General features: G+C 39.4%; 2 protein-coding genes across 4 annotated transcripts in view; both read left to right on the forward strand.

The window, feature by feature from the left end:
* The first annotated feature begins 797 nt into the window (after nt 1-797).
* LOC102308742 (sphingosine-1-phosphate phosphatase 1) lies at nt 798-8055 on the forward strand. The gene is made up of 3 exons (XM_005914450.3): nt 798-1845; nt 5993-6082; nt 6904-8055. Exons 1-3 carry the CDS (start codon nt 1156-1158, stop codon nt 7453-7455), a joined length of 1332 nt encoding a protein of 443 aa, XP_005914512.1. The 5' UTR covers nt 798-1155; the 3' UTR covers nt 7456-8055.
* Nucleotides 8056-9980: 1925 nt separating this feature from the next.
* The window catches only part of abcd4 (ATP-binding cassette, sub-family D (ALD), member 4), a 12274-nt gene continuing 6258 nt past the window's right edge, over nt 9981-15996 (forward strand). Inside the window, exons 1-10 of one of the 3 annotated variants that reach the window (XM_005914447.2) lie at nt 9981-10152; nt 10237-10373; nt 10494-10612; nt 10865-10992; nt 12149-12288; nt 12375-12491; nt 13312-13437; nt 14320-14370; nt 14544-14638; nt 14729-14850. In XM_005914447.2, coding sequence (XP_005914509.1) covers nt 10333-10373; nt 10494-10612; nt 10865-10992; nt 12149-12288; nt 12375-12491; nt 13312-13437; nt 14320-14370; nt 14544-14638; nt 14729-14850 — 939 coding nt within the window. In that variant the 5' untranslated portion in view covers nt 9981-10152; nt 10237-10332. Of the gene's footprint in view, nt 10374-10493; nt 10613-10864; nt 10993-12148; nt 12289-12374; nt 12492-13311; nt 13438-14319; nt 14371-14543; nt 14639-14728; nt 14851-15996 lie in introns of all 3 variants that reach the window. The other 2 variants (XM_005914448.2, XM_014338197.2) reach the window with 2 other exon arrangements.

Consider the following 15996-nt stretch of genomic DNA (forward strand, 5'->3'; position numbering starts at 1 on the left):
CATTTCATCCAGCAGTGTTGGAGATTTTTATCAACAATAATGGAATTATGAATGCAGAAAAATAATTTCATATTATGATCCAAATCCCAATGCTATGTGGACAGCACCTGACTTGCAAGAGCCTTTTTCAACATGACTATGAACCCCAAAACACTGACAGTACAATAATGACATAGCTGGAGAGAAAAAACATTTAATGGATCACCATCAGTCATGGATTGGCCTTCCCAAAGCCTGAACCTCAACTTATTAAAGCAGTGTGGGATCATCTTGACAGACAACAAAACAAAAGGCAGTCAACATCCAAAGAAGAGCTTTAATAGTCCCTCAAGAAGCCTGGAGAACTATTCCCGAAGACAACTTAAAACTTGCAAGAGTTCAGGCTGTGTTGATGAATAAATGTGGTCATACCAAAAAATTATTTTAGAGCTCATTAGAACTCTATTTTTGCCTCATACACAGTATTTGCACATGTTTCAATAAATGAATGTTTCTTTTTTGTGTATCAGTTTCTTAAGCTATTCAAATCTATTCATACCTACAATGAATCTCTGACAGGTGTGTGTCAATAAATATTTGATATAAGCTAGTGCTATGCAAAGAACGCAAAAAACAACATGTAGTAGTGTGATCTAACCTAACCAAACTACAGAGGAAGTGTCTTAATGTATCTCTTTAATCAGTCATCATCAGACGGGATGCCTCACATCATCATCGTCTTGCAGTAATTGAATCATGTGTAATGTGCAACATGTTCAGCAGGGGGTGCTAGCTGAACATGTGCATTGGCCTGACAACATTAAATCAGACGAAGAAGAATCCTAGCAAAACGAGGAATAACGGCCTGACGCAGTTAGTTGTTGTTTGTATGAGTTCGCGTTACATACGCTGCGAAGTAATGGTTAACTGTCACGGACTTTGTATGCTCGGGGCCAGAGTTTCCATGCTGTCATTCAAGGTCGGTGCTTTGGTTGCAGGTAGCAGATAGAGGCGTTCCTAGCCGCTCTGCTAGCTCGGTTTGTGGTATTTTGTTTGAGAGGAATGCAACGGCCGCCGAGCTGCACTTCTGTCTAGCTTCCTGGATAATGAACTCCGCTTTTTATGACTAAATAGAGTTAACCCCTGTTTGCTAACTGATATAAATTATTTTAAAATATGGCGAATTTTGTAAAGACGTTTGTGCAGATATGTAATTATCTTCAGGACCCAGAACTTGTAGCAAGGTTTCAACATTTCTGCGGCGTTGAAGGAACATTTCCGGATGCACCGAAAGCACCGGAGAGCGGGGTGTCTGAGCCGGACCGTCCTGGGCTGAGGAAGCGGGTCCAGCAAGGTGCACAGAGCTCAGATGCAGGTGTTGGAAATGGAGCAGCTGGAGATGGTCCCACGCCGCAAGTTAACGGGATGCTGGGAGACGACACCACCGGGCCCGATAGCTCATCAGCAGCAGCAGCAGACTCAGAAACCACTATAGCAAAACCCCTCCGGAGGAACTCACTGACCGGAGATACTGGTCAGGAGTTCCTGATCCACAACAAGTTTCTGTTCTACCTGTTCACGTTTGGCACTGAGCTGGGCAACGAGATGTTCTTCATCATCTTCTTCCCCTTCGTCTTATGGAACATCGACGCCCTGGTCAGCCGGAGACTCATCGTGGTCTGGGCCTGGAACCTGTTCGTGGGACAGTCCACCAAGGACATGATCCGCTGGTCCCGACCGGCCTCTCCTCCTGTGGTAAAGGTGGAGGTCTTCTACAATTCCGAGTACAGCATGCCATCCACGCACGCCATGACGGGCACGGCCCTGCCTTTCTGTCTCTTCATGCTGACCTACGGACGGTGGCAGGTGAGCATATGTACACAGTCCAGGGGCTTTAATCGGATTTAAAAAGTGTAATAAATATATAGCTAGACAGACCCCAGAAGGAAAAAAAACAACAACTAAATTACAGTGTCCAGTAAAAGTTTTTTCCCGCTGACGTCTAGGCGACTAGATCAGAGCTTCACTGGCTCAGTTTGTCTGTAGCAGCAGTTTGATATTTTACTATTATAAGATATGCAATTTAAAAAAAAAAACAACAACAACAAAAAAAACCTTTTTGTTTGATTTATTAGTTTGACAGTGGACACAACCCCAAAGGGGATCTTTGTCTCCAGCGGGGGTATTTTCTGTCCCAGAATGGACAGTTAGGGAGTTGAATGTTTCATTGTGCATGGTGGTCAGCATGATCAATCCAAATAAAACTATGATTACTGTAGTTAAAGTTGTAGAGAGACTCCAGTACTCTCCGACTGTGTGAAAAACAGAGATCCCACTTGTCCCAGTTTCATAGCCGAGTGTTCAAGGCACAATCCACACAATGGCTTTCCTCTGGACAGGAACAGGCCTGAACAGGATGCATATGCTTTGTATATGCACACTGTTACACCCCTGGAGTTTGAATCCCCAGTGTTGCTTTATGTTTTTACTACAAAGTGCTATTTGATACATCTGCTGGTCCTGCAAAGTGGATCATCCTTTAAAATTATAATCATCTTTCAGAAAACTGAAATAGTAGGCGAGATTTCTATAGCTTATCAGAATTTATCATTTAAGACCAACACATAAGTCTGTATTCTGTTAAGGGGGAAATTATTGTTCAGCTATGGCAGCCTGTAAATAGTCCGTTGGCAGTTTTTTGGACTGCCTGTCTCTCTGCTGAAGAGTGTTTCTTGTCAGATTGGGCAGTGTAAAAAATATGTGGTGCAACCGGTCTTAGGGCTACTCATGTTTGTGTTGTTGTCGGTCCACTAGCCAGCCGTGGAGAAGATTGAAGCTATAACATACAAAGAGCTGAAGTGAAACTAAATATTAAAAACAATTTTAAAAATGTCCACTGCAGCCACTGCCTGTATGTTTTATACTGTATTTTTGTTTTCTTTGATGCTTTTTTCACACTTCTCACATTCCTGGTGAACTCTGAATTCAGCACAGGGTCATCAACACTGATCACTGTGCAGTTGGGATTTTGGAGGACTGTACAAAAGGATGTTTGCATTTGCAGGAGCACTAGATGTTACTTTCAGCTGTATAGCAGAGGCTTAGAATAGACTTTTGTGATATGACTGCACACAGGTGACTGCTTGTTTAATCTGCATATATTCAAGGACATGAGTCTGTGTTGACTTAAAAAAAAAGTTAATATATTTTCCTGTTATTTTATTTGGCCATTTGATAAACAAAAATGAATTTTAATCCAGTACAGGCCGCTTATGAAACCTTGTTGTAAATTGCACTTTTAATGATTTTACTTTGCAAAGGCAACAATTTTATTTTTGGTTGCTCAAATATAAAATATGCTGGATATGCAAGAGAAATACTGCGTAAGCATGCCTTTTAGCAGTTTCAGTTCTTTTTTTTTTGTGTCACTTGGTGAACTTTTTATTTTGTGATATTTCAGCCATAAATATGATTTCTAAAGGTTGCAGAGGCTCATTTTGGAATATTTTGACAGCATCTGTCAAATACTAGCTTGCTTTACTTTTACTGCGATCTCAATACAAAGCTTTTCCAATTGTTATGCTACTCAGTGAAACATGCTGTCTTCAGAAATGATTTGTAAATGTGAAATTCCAGGTCAAGGCATGCTCTTTGAACACCATTGTAAATGCTTTTCTTCTTCATGTTGCCTTAGATTTCAAAGGTCTAGCTTTAACACAGGATATGAGGACACTTTGATAACTCACGGCACAGGTGGGCAGAGGTGCCAAGTTCATAGGTAGGGTCCAAATGTTTTCTTTTTTGTTTAGTTTTTTTCTTTTCATGTAAACTTGACATTGAAAAGCGCAAACCAACAGAAAGCCCAGCATACACTATTTTGTGCAGGGCCCCTCTGTGTCAAAGAGCCGGCCAATCCGACTAAAGGACTACCATTTAAATCCCAGTTAGTCTTCAGTGACCAGTCTTTAATGAAGAACAGCACAGCTTAGATCAAATCGTAACAAAAGCTGTAATATATCAAGCTTATGCTTTGATTTGTGCCCCTAACAAGACATTAAAGAAGTGGACTGACAGCTGGATTACAGAGGTTCACATAAGGAGAAAGAACCAAGCTGTGTTTTGTTTTTATTTAAATGAACAGTATCACAATATCAGAGCAAGAGCAGGAAGCAATGCGCTTTGGGAGGAGAAAGTGTCAAAGGTATCCATTGATTGAGTCGGTTTTCTAGGAAAGTGGGCGGGGAAGTCCAGTTCGACCAGATCGAAGAACACAAAACATTTTTTTTTTCCAGCCTTCATGCTCCAAACAAAAGCGATCCACTGCCTGCATAGTCAGTAAAATGGTTTGAACTTAAAACGCATCAATAAATACAGATAAACATGTGTCTAAAGCTGTGAATGGGTTATATTGAGTGATGAGAACTTTTAATCAATAAATGACCAAAAAAAGAAATGTACTCTGTCCCAAAATAGAGGTGGCAACAACTCTTAAATGCAACTTTGAGTAGTGAATTCATCATAAAACTACAGTTAATGCTTACCTAATCTTTTTTTTTTTGATTTGAAAGACCTCATTTTTTCACACCTGTCTTTCATTTGCCTCACTATGTTTTCCTTCACAGTGGTACAGTAAAACAAGCCTAAGTACACGAAACAAAGATAACAGGGGTCCATTATATGTCTCTTCTTAAACTGTTATTTCTATTTTGTGGACACAGCAGAGACAAAAACAGGAGCTGCCTAAGAATTTGGCCTGTGTCGTTTCTTTGAGCAATGGCGGAGACAAAAGTAAGGAACAGAGAGGGAGAGGATATAAAAGGGGGGTTTGTGCCGAGAGATAAAAAGGATGGAAAGAGAGAGAAAGGAAGGTCAGCACCAGGGAGGAAGCGCTCAGTACCTGATTAAGTGTGTGTTGATGGTACACCTGCAACCAGGCCTTGAACTGAATAAATGTAGCTCTCTGAACTGCATGAACCTTCTTCCGTGTTAAGTTGCTGCAGTGTCAGGACTTCAGAGGAAGAGGTGAAAAATTTCAGAGAAGAAGGTTACAAAAGGTTTCAAAAGATAAGATATACGCCATAAAAAGCTGTCATAGTATGGCGGGAGGGTTATCTAAATATATAGATGACAATTTGGCTGATAGCCAGTGCGGCTATTTGGTTTTAATTTTTTTTTTTTTTGGTGTTATTTATTATCCGTTTTGTGCCAGAGGTTTTATGAAAATAACCCAGCTGGTGTAAAGACTTCCAGCTTTTCTTTGCACTATTTTTAAATCTTTAGCCAAAGCTAATATGGAACAAGAGATAATCATTGGCCACTGCCATTGGTAAATGGCTTCTTATTTGCTGATAGGCTGAGAGCCATCTCCGAGGCCAATATTTGCTAGAATTGATTGTTGGTTTTTCGGTCAGTCCAACTGATTGGTTCAGAGGATGAAGCAGCTAATTTATTTATTTTTTCATCTTGCACCACGGTGAAGCTGACATTTGTGGTTCTGAATTAAATATCTCAACAACTTTTTCCAGGAAATCTGTAACTCTTTCACGTCCACCCACGATAAATATTGATCAAACTTAACTCGAATTTTCGCACACGGATAAAATCAGGTCGTAGTTTACTCTACCAATAGTTCAGTTTGCATTTAGTTTACACAAGTAATGCCATTCTCAACTGATAGTCGTGTCATGTTACTCAGGAAACGCTGAGTAAGGTGCTAATCATGGTAAACGGATGTCTCAACATTGCTGCAATTGTGAGCATGCTGATGTTAGCATTCAGCTTTTGATGCACTACTGTGACAAAGGGCAGACTAATGGAGACTCAGAGTTGTTTTCACAACACGTTTTCAGTGACCCTTGCATCAGTTTCAAATACAATATGCTTTAGGTTGCTGATCACAGCAGTTTTTAAAGCTGTGATTTCCACTGATGGTGAACATCCTGGGTAGCTTGGCTTTGTTCCAATTACGACATCTTCTCAGCTTTTTTAATGCATTCTCTGTTTTCTCTTATAGTATCCTTTCCTCTTGGGCTTCTGTGTGGCTCTCAGCTGGAGTGTCCTGGTCTGTGTAAGCCGAGTCTACATGGGGATGCACTCCGTTCTGGTAAGCAGCTGCAGTTTTTAACCTGAAATTAAATGTTCTCAGTGGTGATCCTCATTCAGCATCTTTTACTTCCATTATGGCCTGCAGGCATTTGCCTTCTTATCCTATAGTCTTAGTGTAGCCTCAATATGAAACTTTGGTAAGGCAAAATGCATTTCTGAGAACTTCCACTGTCACGATACCTGCTGCGAGTGGCGTGCATATCTCAGATATCACTTGCATGCATACTTAAAACTACTTTCGGTCCAACTGTTGCAGTGAGAGGAGCTGTCAGATGACTTTTAGTTGAAAACAAAGCATTATTTTTCCAATTGTTAGTATCAAATTCAGTTTTTTTCTGATTACGATGAAGTTGAAGTTGACATTTATAATTCATGGAACATGATGTTAACAGAGCCAATAAACAAATTAAAGCGCTGAGATTAGATTAGATACTGTGACCTGCAAACCTGTGACCTGGTAGCAGCTCTATGGAGATACTGCTTCTTCCAATGGTAACACCTGCTCATCTGTCAGCACCTCACCTGATCCTAACTGGACTTTTTTATGACTGTGGAGTAATCTGCAACTTAAAGGACATGTTTCATGGAGGAAAGTGTAATTGTAGCACCTCCTACAGGACAGGTAGCAGCAAAGCATTTTTTTTATTTGGTTGTTTATTGGATGTGTGTACTACTGTTACTTAAAAAAAAAAAAAAAGTTAAATTGTTATTAAACATATATCATCAGCCCTAAATATGCTTTGTCAGCACTCTGTCTTTCCTTAAATGCTACCGAAACTGTCTTGCTGCTTTACAATGATTTATGTCCCTGTGTTTCAGGAGGTAATCACTGGCTTCCTGTACACCCTCCTTATTCTCGCCTTTTTCCAACCAATTCTGGGAAAGATTGACAACTACTACATGATGGGCAGCTACGCTCCACTTATGATTGTCATATCACATGTGGGCTTCGGACTTGTGGCTTTCTCTCTGGATTCGTGGAGCACCTCTCGGGGCGATACAGCTCAAGCTCTGGGCACTGGGGCAGGAGCTGCTTTAGCTTCCCACGTGAACTATCAGCTGGGCCTCCAGCTGGATCCTCCACTGTCATCGCTTCCTCTAACATTGCCATCACTCAGCGTTAGCTTGGTGTTGCGCTCCATGCTACGCTTCTTCATCGGAGTCGCCGTACTCCTCGTCACGAGGATGATTATGAAAGCAGTGACTATTCCTTTCTTATGCCGACTATTTGGGCTGCCCATGGACGATGTAAGACGGGCGAGACAGCAAATGAAAGTGGAGCTGCCGTATCGTTACATCGTCTACAGTGTTGTGGGTTTTAGTTGTGCGTGCTTTGTGCCTCTCCTCTTTAAGATCTTAGGTCTTGCCTAACTGTTGTGTGCAAACTGCCATGTCCTGTTGATATGGTGAACATGCTGCTTGTTTTGACACAAGGGAAGGCTCTGTTTCTGCATGATTAAGGGCATTTTAAAGGATAAGTCCTATGGTATTATGTGTTTCCATTATCGTTAAATCCCATCAAAAGACTAGAATCAGTAATGAATCGATTGACAGTGCGGTGTGTATCCAGCCAGAGGGGTGTACTACAAAGTCATATTAATGGTTTAAAGTGCTGTGTCGAGCAGCTGAAAGTTTCAGAGGGCTCACTCGGCACTAAAATGATTAACTTGAATTAAAATGTTTATTTTATGGCTCTGGGATAAATCCCAAGATTAATCATTTTCTGCAGCATTAATCTCTTGTCATTTATGTTATCTTCATGCATCACCAATTTATCATCTGATAACATCTCTGATCGACTAGGCAACAGACACAGGGAACCTTTTGTGCAGAAGAAGAAGAGTCACGTGACCTGTGAAATGCCCTCTTTGTTAGCACTCAGAAAACCTTGCCTAACAGAGAACGATAAGAACCACTGTTGTCATATCTGTTATCTCCAATTGTGGTTTTAGGTTTTGTTGAGCCAGCAGAGACAAAGAAAGCCTGGCTATGGGGAAATTTGTTTGTACTACACCCCTCAGCTGTGACGTTTCATTACCATGAGAACAACAGCTCACGTATGCAGTCATGCTGATACAGACAAAACCACAAGTATTAATTATTTATGAATAATTACTTGCTAAAAACTGCAAAACCCACTGGCTTAAGTTTATGAGCTGACAGCCATGCTCTGGAGGAGTTTAAAAGTAATGTGACTTTTGGTTTTGATCTTTTTGGGGGATTTGTTGAATTATTAAATGGATGGGATATCACCTGCCTTATCCTTTAAGATCCACCTGTGGTCAACATATTTAAGTGTTAACTGGAGCTACTTAAATATAAAGTACTGTAATGATGCTCATATTCATCATTGTGGAATCTATTGTTCAAATGTAACTTTTTTTTGTTTTTGGAGAGTTTGACTCTTTGAAATTAAACCAAAATATGAATCTGTAAATCAAAGCGATGAAAAATACTGTAAGTATTTAAGCTTCCAGGCGTCAGGACATTTAATGATCTGTATGTAAATACGGAGGGCTCTTTACCTTTTAGTGGGTCGTATATGTCATCACTATTTTTCTACATTTCCATATTCAGCGTTGTCCTGTGTAACTTTGGCCCAAATTTAGATTAAGTCGATTGATAGTAGAGAATTAATGAAAAACAATATTTTTGATAAATTATTTTATCATTGTATTTGATGAATGGTTGTATTGGGAAACAAAGGAATATATTATTCATACTTTATTGCTCTGAATGCCAGAGACGTTTCAGTTCTCCTTACTCTCGCAGTCTGCAAAACCTTAGACCCTAAAAGTTGTCTGATTGTTGTAACTGTTTGTAATTTCTTGTGTTGTTTTAATAATCAGTCCGAATATCAATGCCCGACTTATATCAGAACATGTAGGGATATTTATAGATCTGCTATTTCCATCAGGTCTCTCATTTTTTTTCTCTCTCTTGTTGTCTGATACCTGTGTGCATTTAAAATATTTGGAGACAATAAAAAATAAAATATTTTAAAAAGAAAAAAAGAGTATTTTATTTTGTTGTATTATAAATAAATTCAGGTGAAGCCACTCACAATATAGATGGGAGACCTGTCCACAATGTACCCCATCTCTCACCCAGTGATGGCCACAACATGGATCTGGATAAGCGGTTAAGAAAATTGATGGAAACCATTTAGTGCATCTGGGATTTTTATGCTAGTGTGTTGTGTTTTTTAATATTGTAAATATTGTGGCCAAATGGACAAAAAAGAAGAAGACATATAAACTTAGGGACTGTAAAATCTTAGATTTCTGTTGAAATTACTTTGAAGGCTCTCAAGACATCAACTCTCAGGAAAAATAGAAGAATTTCATCAAATGTGACTCTTAACTTGTCATTCCACAATGGAAGCAATTTGTTTTTTGCCATATTACAGTTATTTCATAATTAAATATTATTCCAGAAACATTAGAATTTTTCAGTTGCTTCTATGTTTATATAGTTAAATTATTTTAAAGACTGACTAGCAGCTACATATTTTTATTTTCTTTATTTTTCTTTCTCTGTTTTTTTTTTTTTTTTTTTTTAATTTTTCTATTCACCTGAGATGGTAGTGGAAAAGCCTTTATATATGATTGTACATTATCTTTTAATTGTACATTACCTCTTATTCAGCAAAAAGTGAATCTAAAAAACCTAAAGCAGGATGGAGTGTGATTAGGCTTTATTCCCACCTAGGTGTCCCTGTGAAGTATTTTTTGCTTTTTTCCAGGAATAAATGTTTTGAACATCTCAAATTGGCGCTTGATACTTTTTAAAATAAAAAATAAATAGACTAATTATATAGTGCACGTGCACTCGTGTAGAATCGCTTTCAAATTTTTAAAAATTCCGCCTAAAAGCTATTTGAGCTTTTATTTTGAAAACTGCTGGTCACCTGATAACCCGGAAGTCCGTAGTTTGACAGTTACCGTCCAAAACATTTTTTCCTCTACTCCTGTGGTTCACAGTGGAGCAGCAGGATAGCAGGATTTATTACATTAAGGTTATATGACGTGTTGGCTAACTAATGTAGCCGTGACAGCAGTAAGTGAGGTAGTTATTTTAGAGATTTTTCGTTGAATTTTGTTTCCAACTTTCTTCGCTAACAGTTAAAAGTTTTCCTGTTGCTAATCTTAGTTTACCTTGACCTGCCGGCTGGATCGGCTTTTATGACACACGAACAACTTATGTGAAGTTTTGTGTACATAAGCAAGTCATCTGCCGCCCGCGCACATGCCTCGTTTGGAAAAGACAAATCTCCGAGGCAGGGACAGGTAGGAACCTTTTCTGCACTCACTCTTTGGGTTTTAAGGTGGTGCTGGGGAATGAGGAGTGAAGGTCATTCAAAATATCTTGTAATTTCCACTCTTTCTCTGTCTGTTCACACAAATCAGGCCACAGTTAGACTGGAGGTTTGTGCAGAGGTTCTGCAGCATCCAGAAGGTCTTGTTCCCATCATGGACCAGTCAGAGTGTCCTGATGTTTGGGACGCTGCTGGGCGTTACTCTGGCAGGTAACAGCTGGAGGAGTGTAATAGAACAAAAAGAGGAGGAAACTGTAAACTTAGACTGTGGTCTAACTTTGAGGAACTTCTGATAGCATCAGAAAGCTTGCATTGACTGCAGTCAAATGAGCCCTGACCACAGGAGGCTTTGTCTCTTTCTTGATGACCTTTAGCTAATCATTTTGCTCTTTTATGAGTCACTGTTTGAACTGACTCCTTCCTCATGATACAATGTGCTAACACGTGTTTTTCTGTCATCAGAGCAGCTGATCATTTACCAGGTGGGAGTCCTCCCCAGCCACTTCTACAATGTGCTGGCAGACAAAAATTACTCAGGCTTCAGGAGTCTGGTGGGCACTGCCATGGTGCTCATTTTATTCAACTCCACAGTAAGTTAAAGTAGCAGAGGAACGACAGAAGTCAACATAAACATACTAACACAGTAGCATTTATCCTGCAAAGCAAATAAGATTAACACCCTACAGACACGCTGTCTCACGCGTGTCCAGTATTTCTGTTTATGCTTTCTTGGGCGAGTCGCCCCTGAAAAAAAATTATTTTTAATTTTATTGAGACACATACCTGGTCAAATTAAAGCTATAGTAGAAACCCATCTCATATTGATTGGTATAGGTGTAGTCATTTAAATCATTTATATGATAATTTAATTGCTGTTCATACATTTGGAAATAATGTTAATTTTCTGCAGCTTTCTTTTACTACTGTATATTTTACTAATATGTGTATTTATGGTTTTTTTGTATTTATAGTGTATTGTGATTTTAGCTTGACAAGGGCTGGAAATTAACAATAGGTGTAAACTCTGTGTGCAGCATATCAGTTTCACGCACTGTATCAGAAGTATGTCAAACTGCATTTTCCCTTTTAAACGCTTAAATGAAATATGTAGATTTAAGGATTTAAGGAAACAGAAATAGCTGCTTTTAGCTGCTCCCCTATTCGCAAGGGGTCACCGCAGTGGTAGCTCTGTGTTTGATTTGGCGCCGTTTTTATGCCGGATGCACTTCCTGAAGCAAGCCTAAAGGGATTTGTTTCTCCTCTTGGGATCGAATTAATTAACGCGAGTCGTGCAGGTTTGGTTTGTGAAATATACAGTTTTTATAAGATTAACACTAAGTCTCTGCAACTGCATATACTTTATTTATCAGAACCTGTTTAGTAGTGTACATTATCTGTTACATTCAGATGCGCATTTCAAATACCTAAGTCAAAAGTTTGATAAATAGTTTCTTATGTTTTACTGCATGGCATCACACCTTTGGATTGATGCTGTAACAGTAGCAACTTTATATGGTCAGGACAACCTGACATGACCATTTTATAGCCGCATGCATTTGGTCTTGATTGTGTTTGCTTGGATTTTGAACCTAAGAAACTAACTTTAGTCAGCTTATTTAAGCATGTTGCTTTTTAAAGGAACTTCTGTGGCAGGTCTTTCCTGATCTATAACATCTTTATTTAAGTTATTGTCACTTATTGTTACTTTTCCTCTCTCCCCTTCTTTGTTGTTCCCCTCCCATGCAGTTGAAAAGTATTGACCAGTACATTTGCAATCAGATGTATGTCAGCTGGAGGAAGACGCTAACAGAGAGCCTCCATTCAGCCTACTTCCAGGGAAGAGTCTACTACACGCTCAACGTGCTCAGAGAGGACATAGACAACCCGTAAGCATGAATGCATTTCCTGGTTGGTGTATTGTTATGCATGAAAATGTTTTGCTGTCATTGTCTAATTGCGTTGTTGTGGGCAGAGACCAGCGGATCAGTCAGGATGCAGAGAGGTTGTGTAAGCAGATGAGCAGCATGGCGAGTCGCCTGATCATCTCACCATTCACCCTGACTTACTACACCTACCACTGCTTTCACAGGTGAGCACGTTGTGCTGTATGATCAACCCCATCACACACTGTGGTAGAGATCATTCAGCTATGTCGGGGTGCCACAGTTTTACAGCCACGTTTCTGAATATCTGTCCTTTAGAGAGGCCCAGAGTACATAAAACAAGGGATGGAATTAGAAAGTTAGAAGAATAAATACCTGTTATATGTAATTTAAAGCATTACATGTGCTCTACAAAAGGTCTGCTGCAACTTTGACCTTATTAAAATTCAGGCTAAATTGGGGCTTCTTGTTAACCCCTAAGCTCTGTTTGACATTTCCAGCTGGAAAAAAAGAACAACCTTAAATTTAGTAACAGGCTGCAAAACAGTGAGGGCAAAAGAACAACCTCTACTATGGATGGGAAGCATATTCTGACATACAATAAACCTTCTTGTCCTTATCATCAGACTGCAGTAAGATTTGGAAAAAATGACTCTGTTTGCTTCCACTTTATCAAAAACTGTCAGTTAGAGAGAAGATAACAGCCTTGTAAAAATAACAGACCCCTTTAACCCTTTCTAAAAAATCCTGCGCTCAACAAATTCTACATCAGCCGTAGTTGTAGTAATACCAGGTGGTCTTTGTTGTATTCGTGCCATAGGTGGTGACCTTTGAAAATGGCGCTGGTTGCATTTATATAACATGTACAGCCTGGACTCGATATGCTGGCCTCCAGAGAGGAAAAAGGTTAAATGTGAGCTGTAAAAGCAGCAAAATGACTCTTTGAATATCACTGCGTGCACTTTAAGTGTTGTGTTGTTGATGTATTTTGATGTAACGGGCTCCTAAAGTTGTTTTGCTTTGCAGCACTGGCTGGATTGGTCCTGTGAGTATCTTTGGTTACTTTGTAATCGGGACTATTGCCAATAAAATCCTCATGGGGCCGATTGTGTCAACTCTCTTTGAGCAAGAGAAACTGGAGGGAGACTTCAGGTAGGTTCAGCCTTTATAAGTTTGTAAATTTGTGCTAACAGCAGATTGATTTAACCTCTAACAGAGTCTTTGGGTATTCTGCCAGCTTTGTTTGAAACAAATCCTTCCTGTATTTGTTGTCAAAGACACTTGGGTTCTGTTAAAAGGAAATATCTGTAGGCTTTGGCGCAATGCCTTCTGTGTAACACAGGATATGCATCAGCTTGTTTTTTTTAAAAGAAGAATCTGTCACAAGCTGAAACAGCCTCCCTTTGTGTTCAGAGAGGAACAGATCAACTGGTTTCTGTTAAAGTGGATCTTTTATGGTTTTCTTTATTTCCTGTCATGTATATACTGTCACAACAGCATGCAATGATTATATTAAACATGGAGAAATCCTCAAATAATGAGTTCAGGGTACACATGATCTCTGTGAGCCACCAGCTCAGGTTTCACACTGCTTTAAACAGTCAGATTCAGATCTTTATGAAATCAGTGAGAGTAGACAACAGAAGCCTCCTGAGGGGTATACTATGAAGTGAGATTGGTGGATTATTGAGGGAAACTGATCTGTGTGCTTTTCTATTGTAAAAGTGATGCTATTTGTTATATTTTCATATTCTTTATAGCTCTGTATCATCTGCTCCTCCACCTCTGATTGGAGTAGGTTGTGCTCTGTAGGTCTATTTTGTGCAGAAGGAAGCATTACATGACATGTGAAACGTGCGGCTGTTCCTACAGTGGATGAACTGAGAGGCTGTTCATCCACATTGCTTTGAACTGTGAATCATGCAAATATACTGTTGTGGGTAGTCTAGTAAGGATCTGGAAATGAGCGAGATGGATCTCTTTTAAATTGCAATTGATGCACATTTTTATCACACATGTTTTTTTCATGTCTAGATTCAAGCACATGCAAATCCGTGTCAATGCAGAGTCTGCAGCTTTTTACAGGTGAGACACAACCACAACATTACTGATGCTGCAAAGGTGGCTGTTATTGTTGCCAGACAGTTTGAGTTTATCTTCCTGTATTGATAAGATGTATTGATAGAGCTTATTCAGAAATCGAATGAAACCAGAGAACGAAATGAAAAAAAAAAAAATCCGCCTGTCTCTACTTGCAGAGCTGGTAAAGTGGAGCACATGAGGACGGACCGCAGACTGCAGGCTCTGCTGTATACTCAAAAGAGGCTCATAAACAAAGAGCTCTGGCTTTATAGTAAGAAAGTTCTATACCTTACTGTTATCATGCTTATATAACACTACTTTGTACACTCAACCTCTAAGCCTGTAATGTCTCCTTTCACAGTTGGAGTGAACACATTTGACTACCTTGGAGGATTCCTGAGCTACATTATAATCGCCATTCCCATTTTTAGTGGTGTTTACGATAGCCTCACTCCTGGTGAACTTAGTGCTCTCATCAGCAAGGTAGACATGCTTTATGTCTTTTCTTATTTGAATTCCTCTTTTTATTTATGTCAAAATAGAACTTAAAACAGAGCTATATAAACGATTAAAAAAAGGAACTGTGTACGTCCTGGTTAGGCAGCAGTTTGAGCCATTTGTATTATGTTGCATGATAACCTAATACCTCAATAAATGTAAAAGTACCAGCCACCTTATTAGGTACACCTTTCTGGTACTGGGTTAGACACCCTTTTTTCTTCAGTGCTGCCTTCATTTCAGCAAGATTCAACAAGGTGTTGGAAAATTCCTCACAGATCTTTGTCCATATTAAAATGATAACATCACACAGTCGCTGCAGATTTGTCAACTTCACATCTATGATATGGATTTCCTGTTTCACCAAATACCAAAGGTGCTCTATTGGGTTGTGATCTGGTGAATGCAGAGGCCATTTGAGTACAAGATTTCATGTTCAAGAAACCAGATTGAGATGATTTGTTCTTTGTGACGTGGTGAATTATCTCGCTGGAACAAGTTTCATTGGAAGATGGGTAAACTGTGATCATATAGGGATGGAGATGGTATGCAAGCTGTGATGCTTAAATGATGCTTAGTTGGTACTAAGGGACTCAAAGAGGAAGGACCCTCCTCTGACCTCTGACATTTAAATGCATTTTCACCCAGAGAGCTGCTGCTCATGGGATATTTTCTCTCTGTTTTTTTTTATTTTTTATTTTTATATCATTCTCTGTAAAGCCTAGAGATGTTTGTCTGTGTGGACCCCATTCCTACAAAACTGCTCAAAGAAGTCCTGCCATTAATTAATTCTTCGATCTTAAATATGATCAACCTATCTCTAATGATCGGCTATGTACCACAGGCCTTCAAGCTAGCTGTAGTTAAACCTTTACTCAAAAAGCCATCTCTAGACCCAGCAGTCTTAGCTAATTATAGGCCAATCTCCAACCTTCCTTTCAGATCAAAAATCCTTGAAAGAGTAGTTGTCAAACAGCTAACAGATCATCTGCATAGGAATGGTTTATTTGAAGAGTTTCAGTCAGGTTTCAGAGTTCATCACAGCACAGAAACAGCTTTAGTGAAGGTTACAAATGATCTTCTTATGGCCTCTGACAGTGGACTCATCTCTGTGCTTGTCCTGCTAGACCT

The sequence above is a fragment of the Haplochromis burtoni genome, unplaced genomic scaffold (assembly GCF_018398535.1).
Source record: "Haplochromis burtoni strain Fernald_Lab_line unplaced genomic scaffold, NCSU_Asbu1 Contig_8, whole genome shotgun sequence".
NCBI lineage: Eukaryota > Metazoa > Chordata > Actinopteri > Cichliformes > Cichlidae > Haplochromis > Haplochromis burtoni.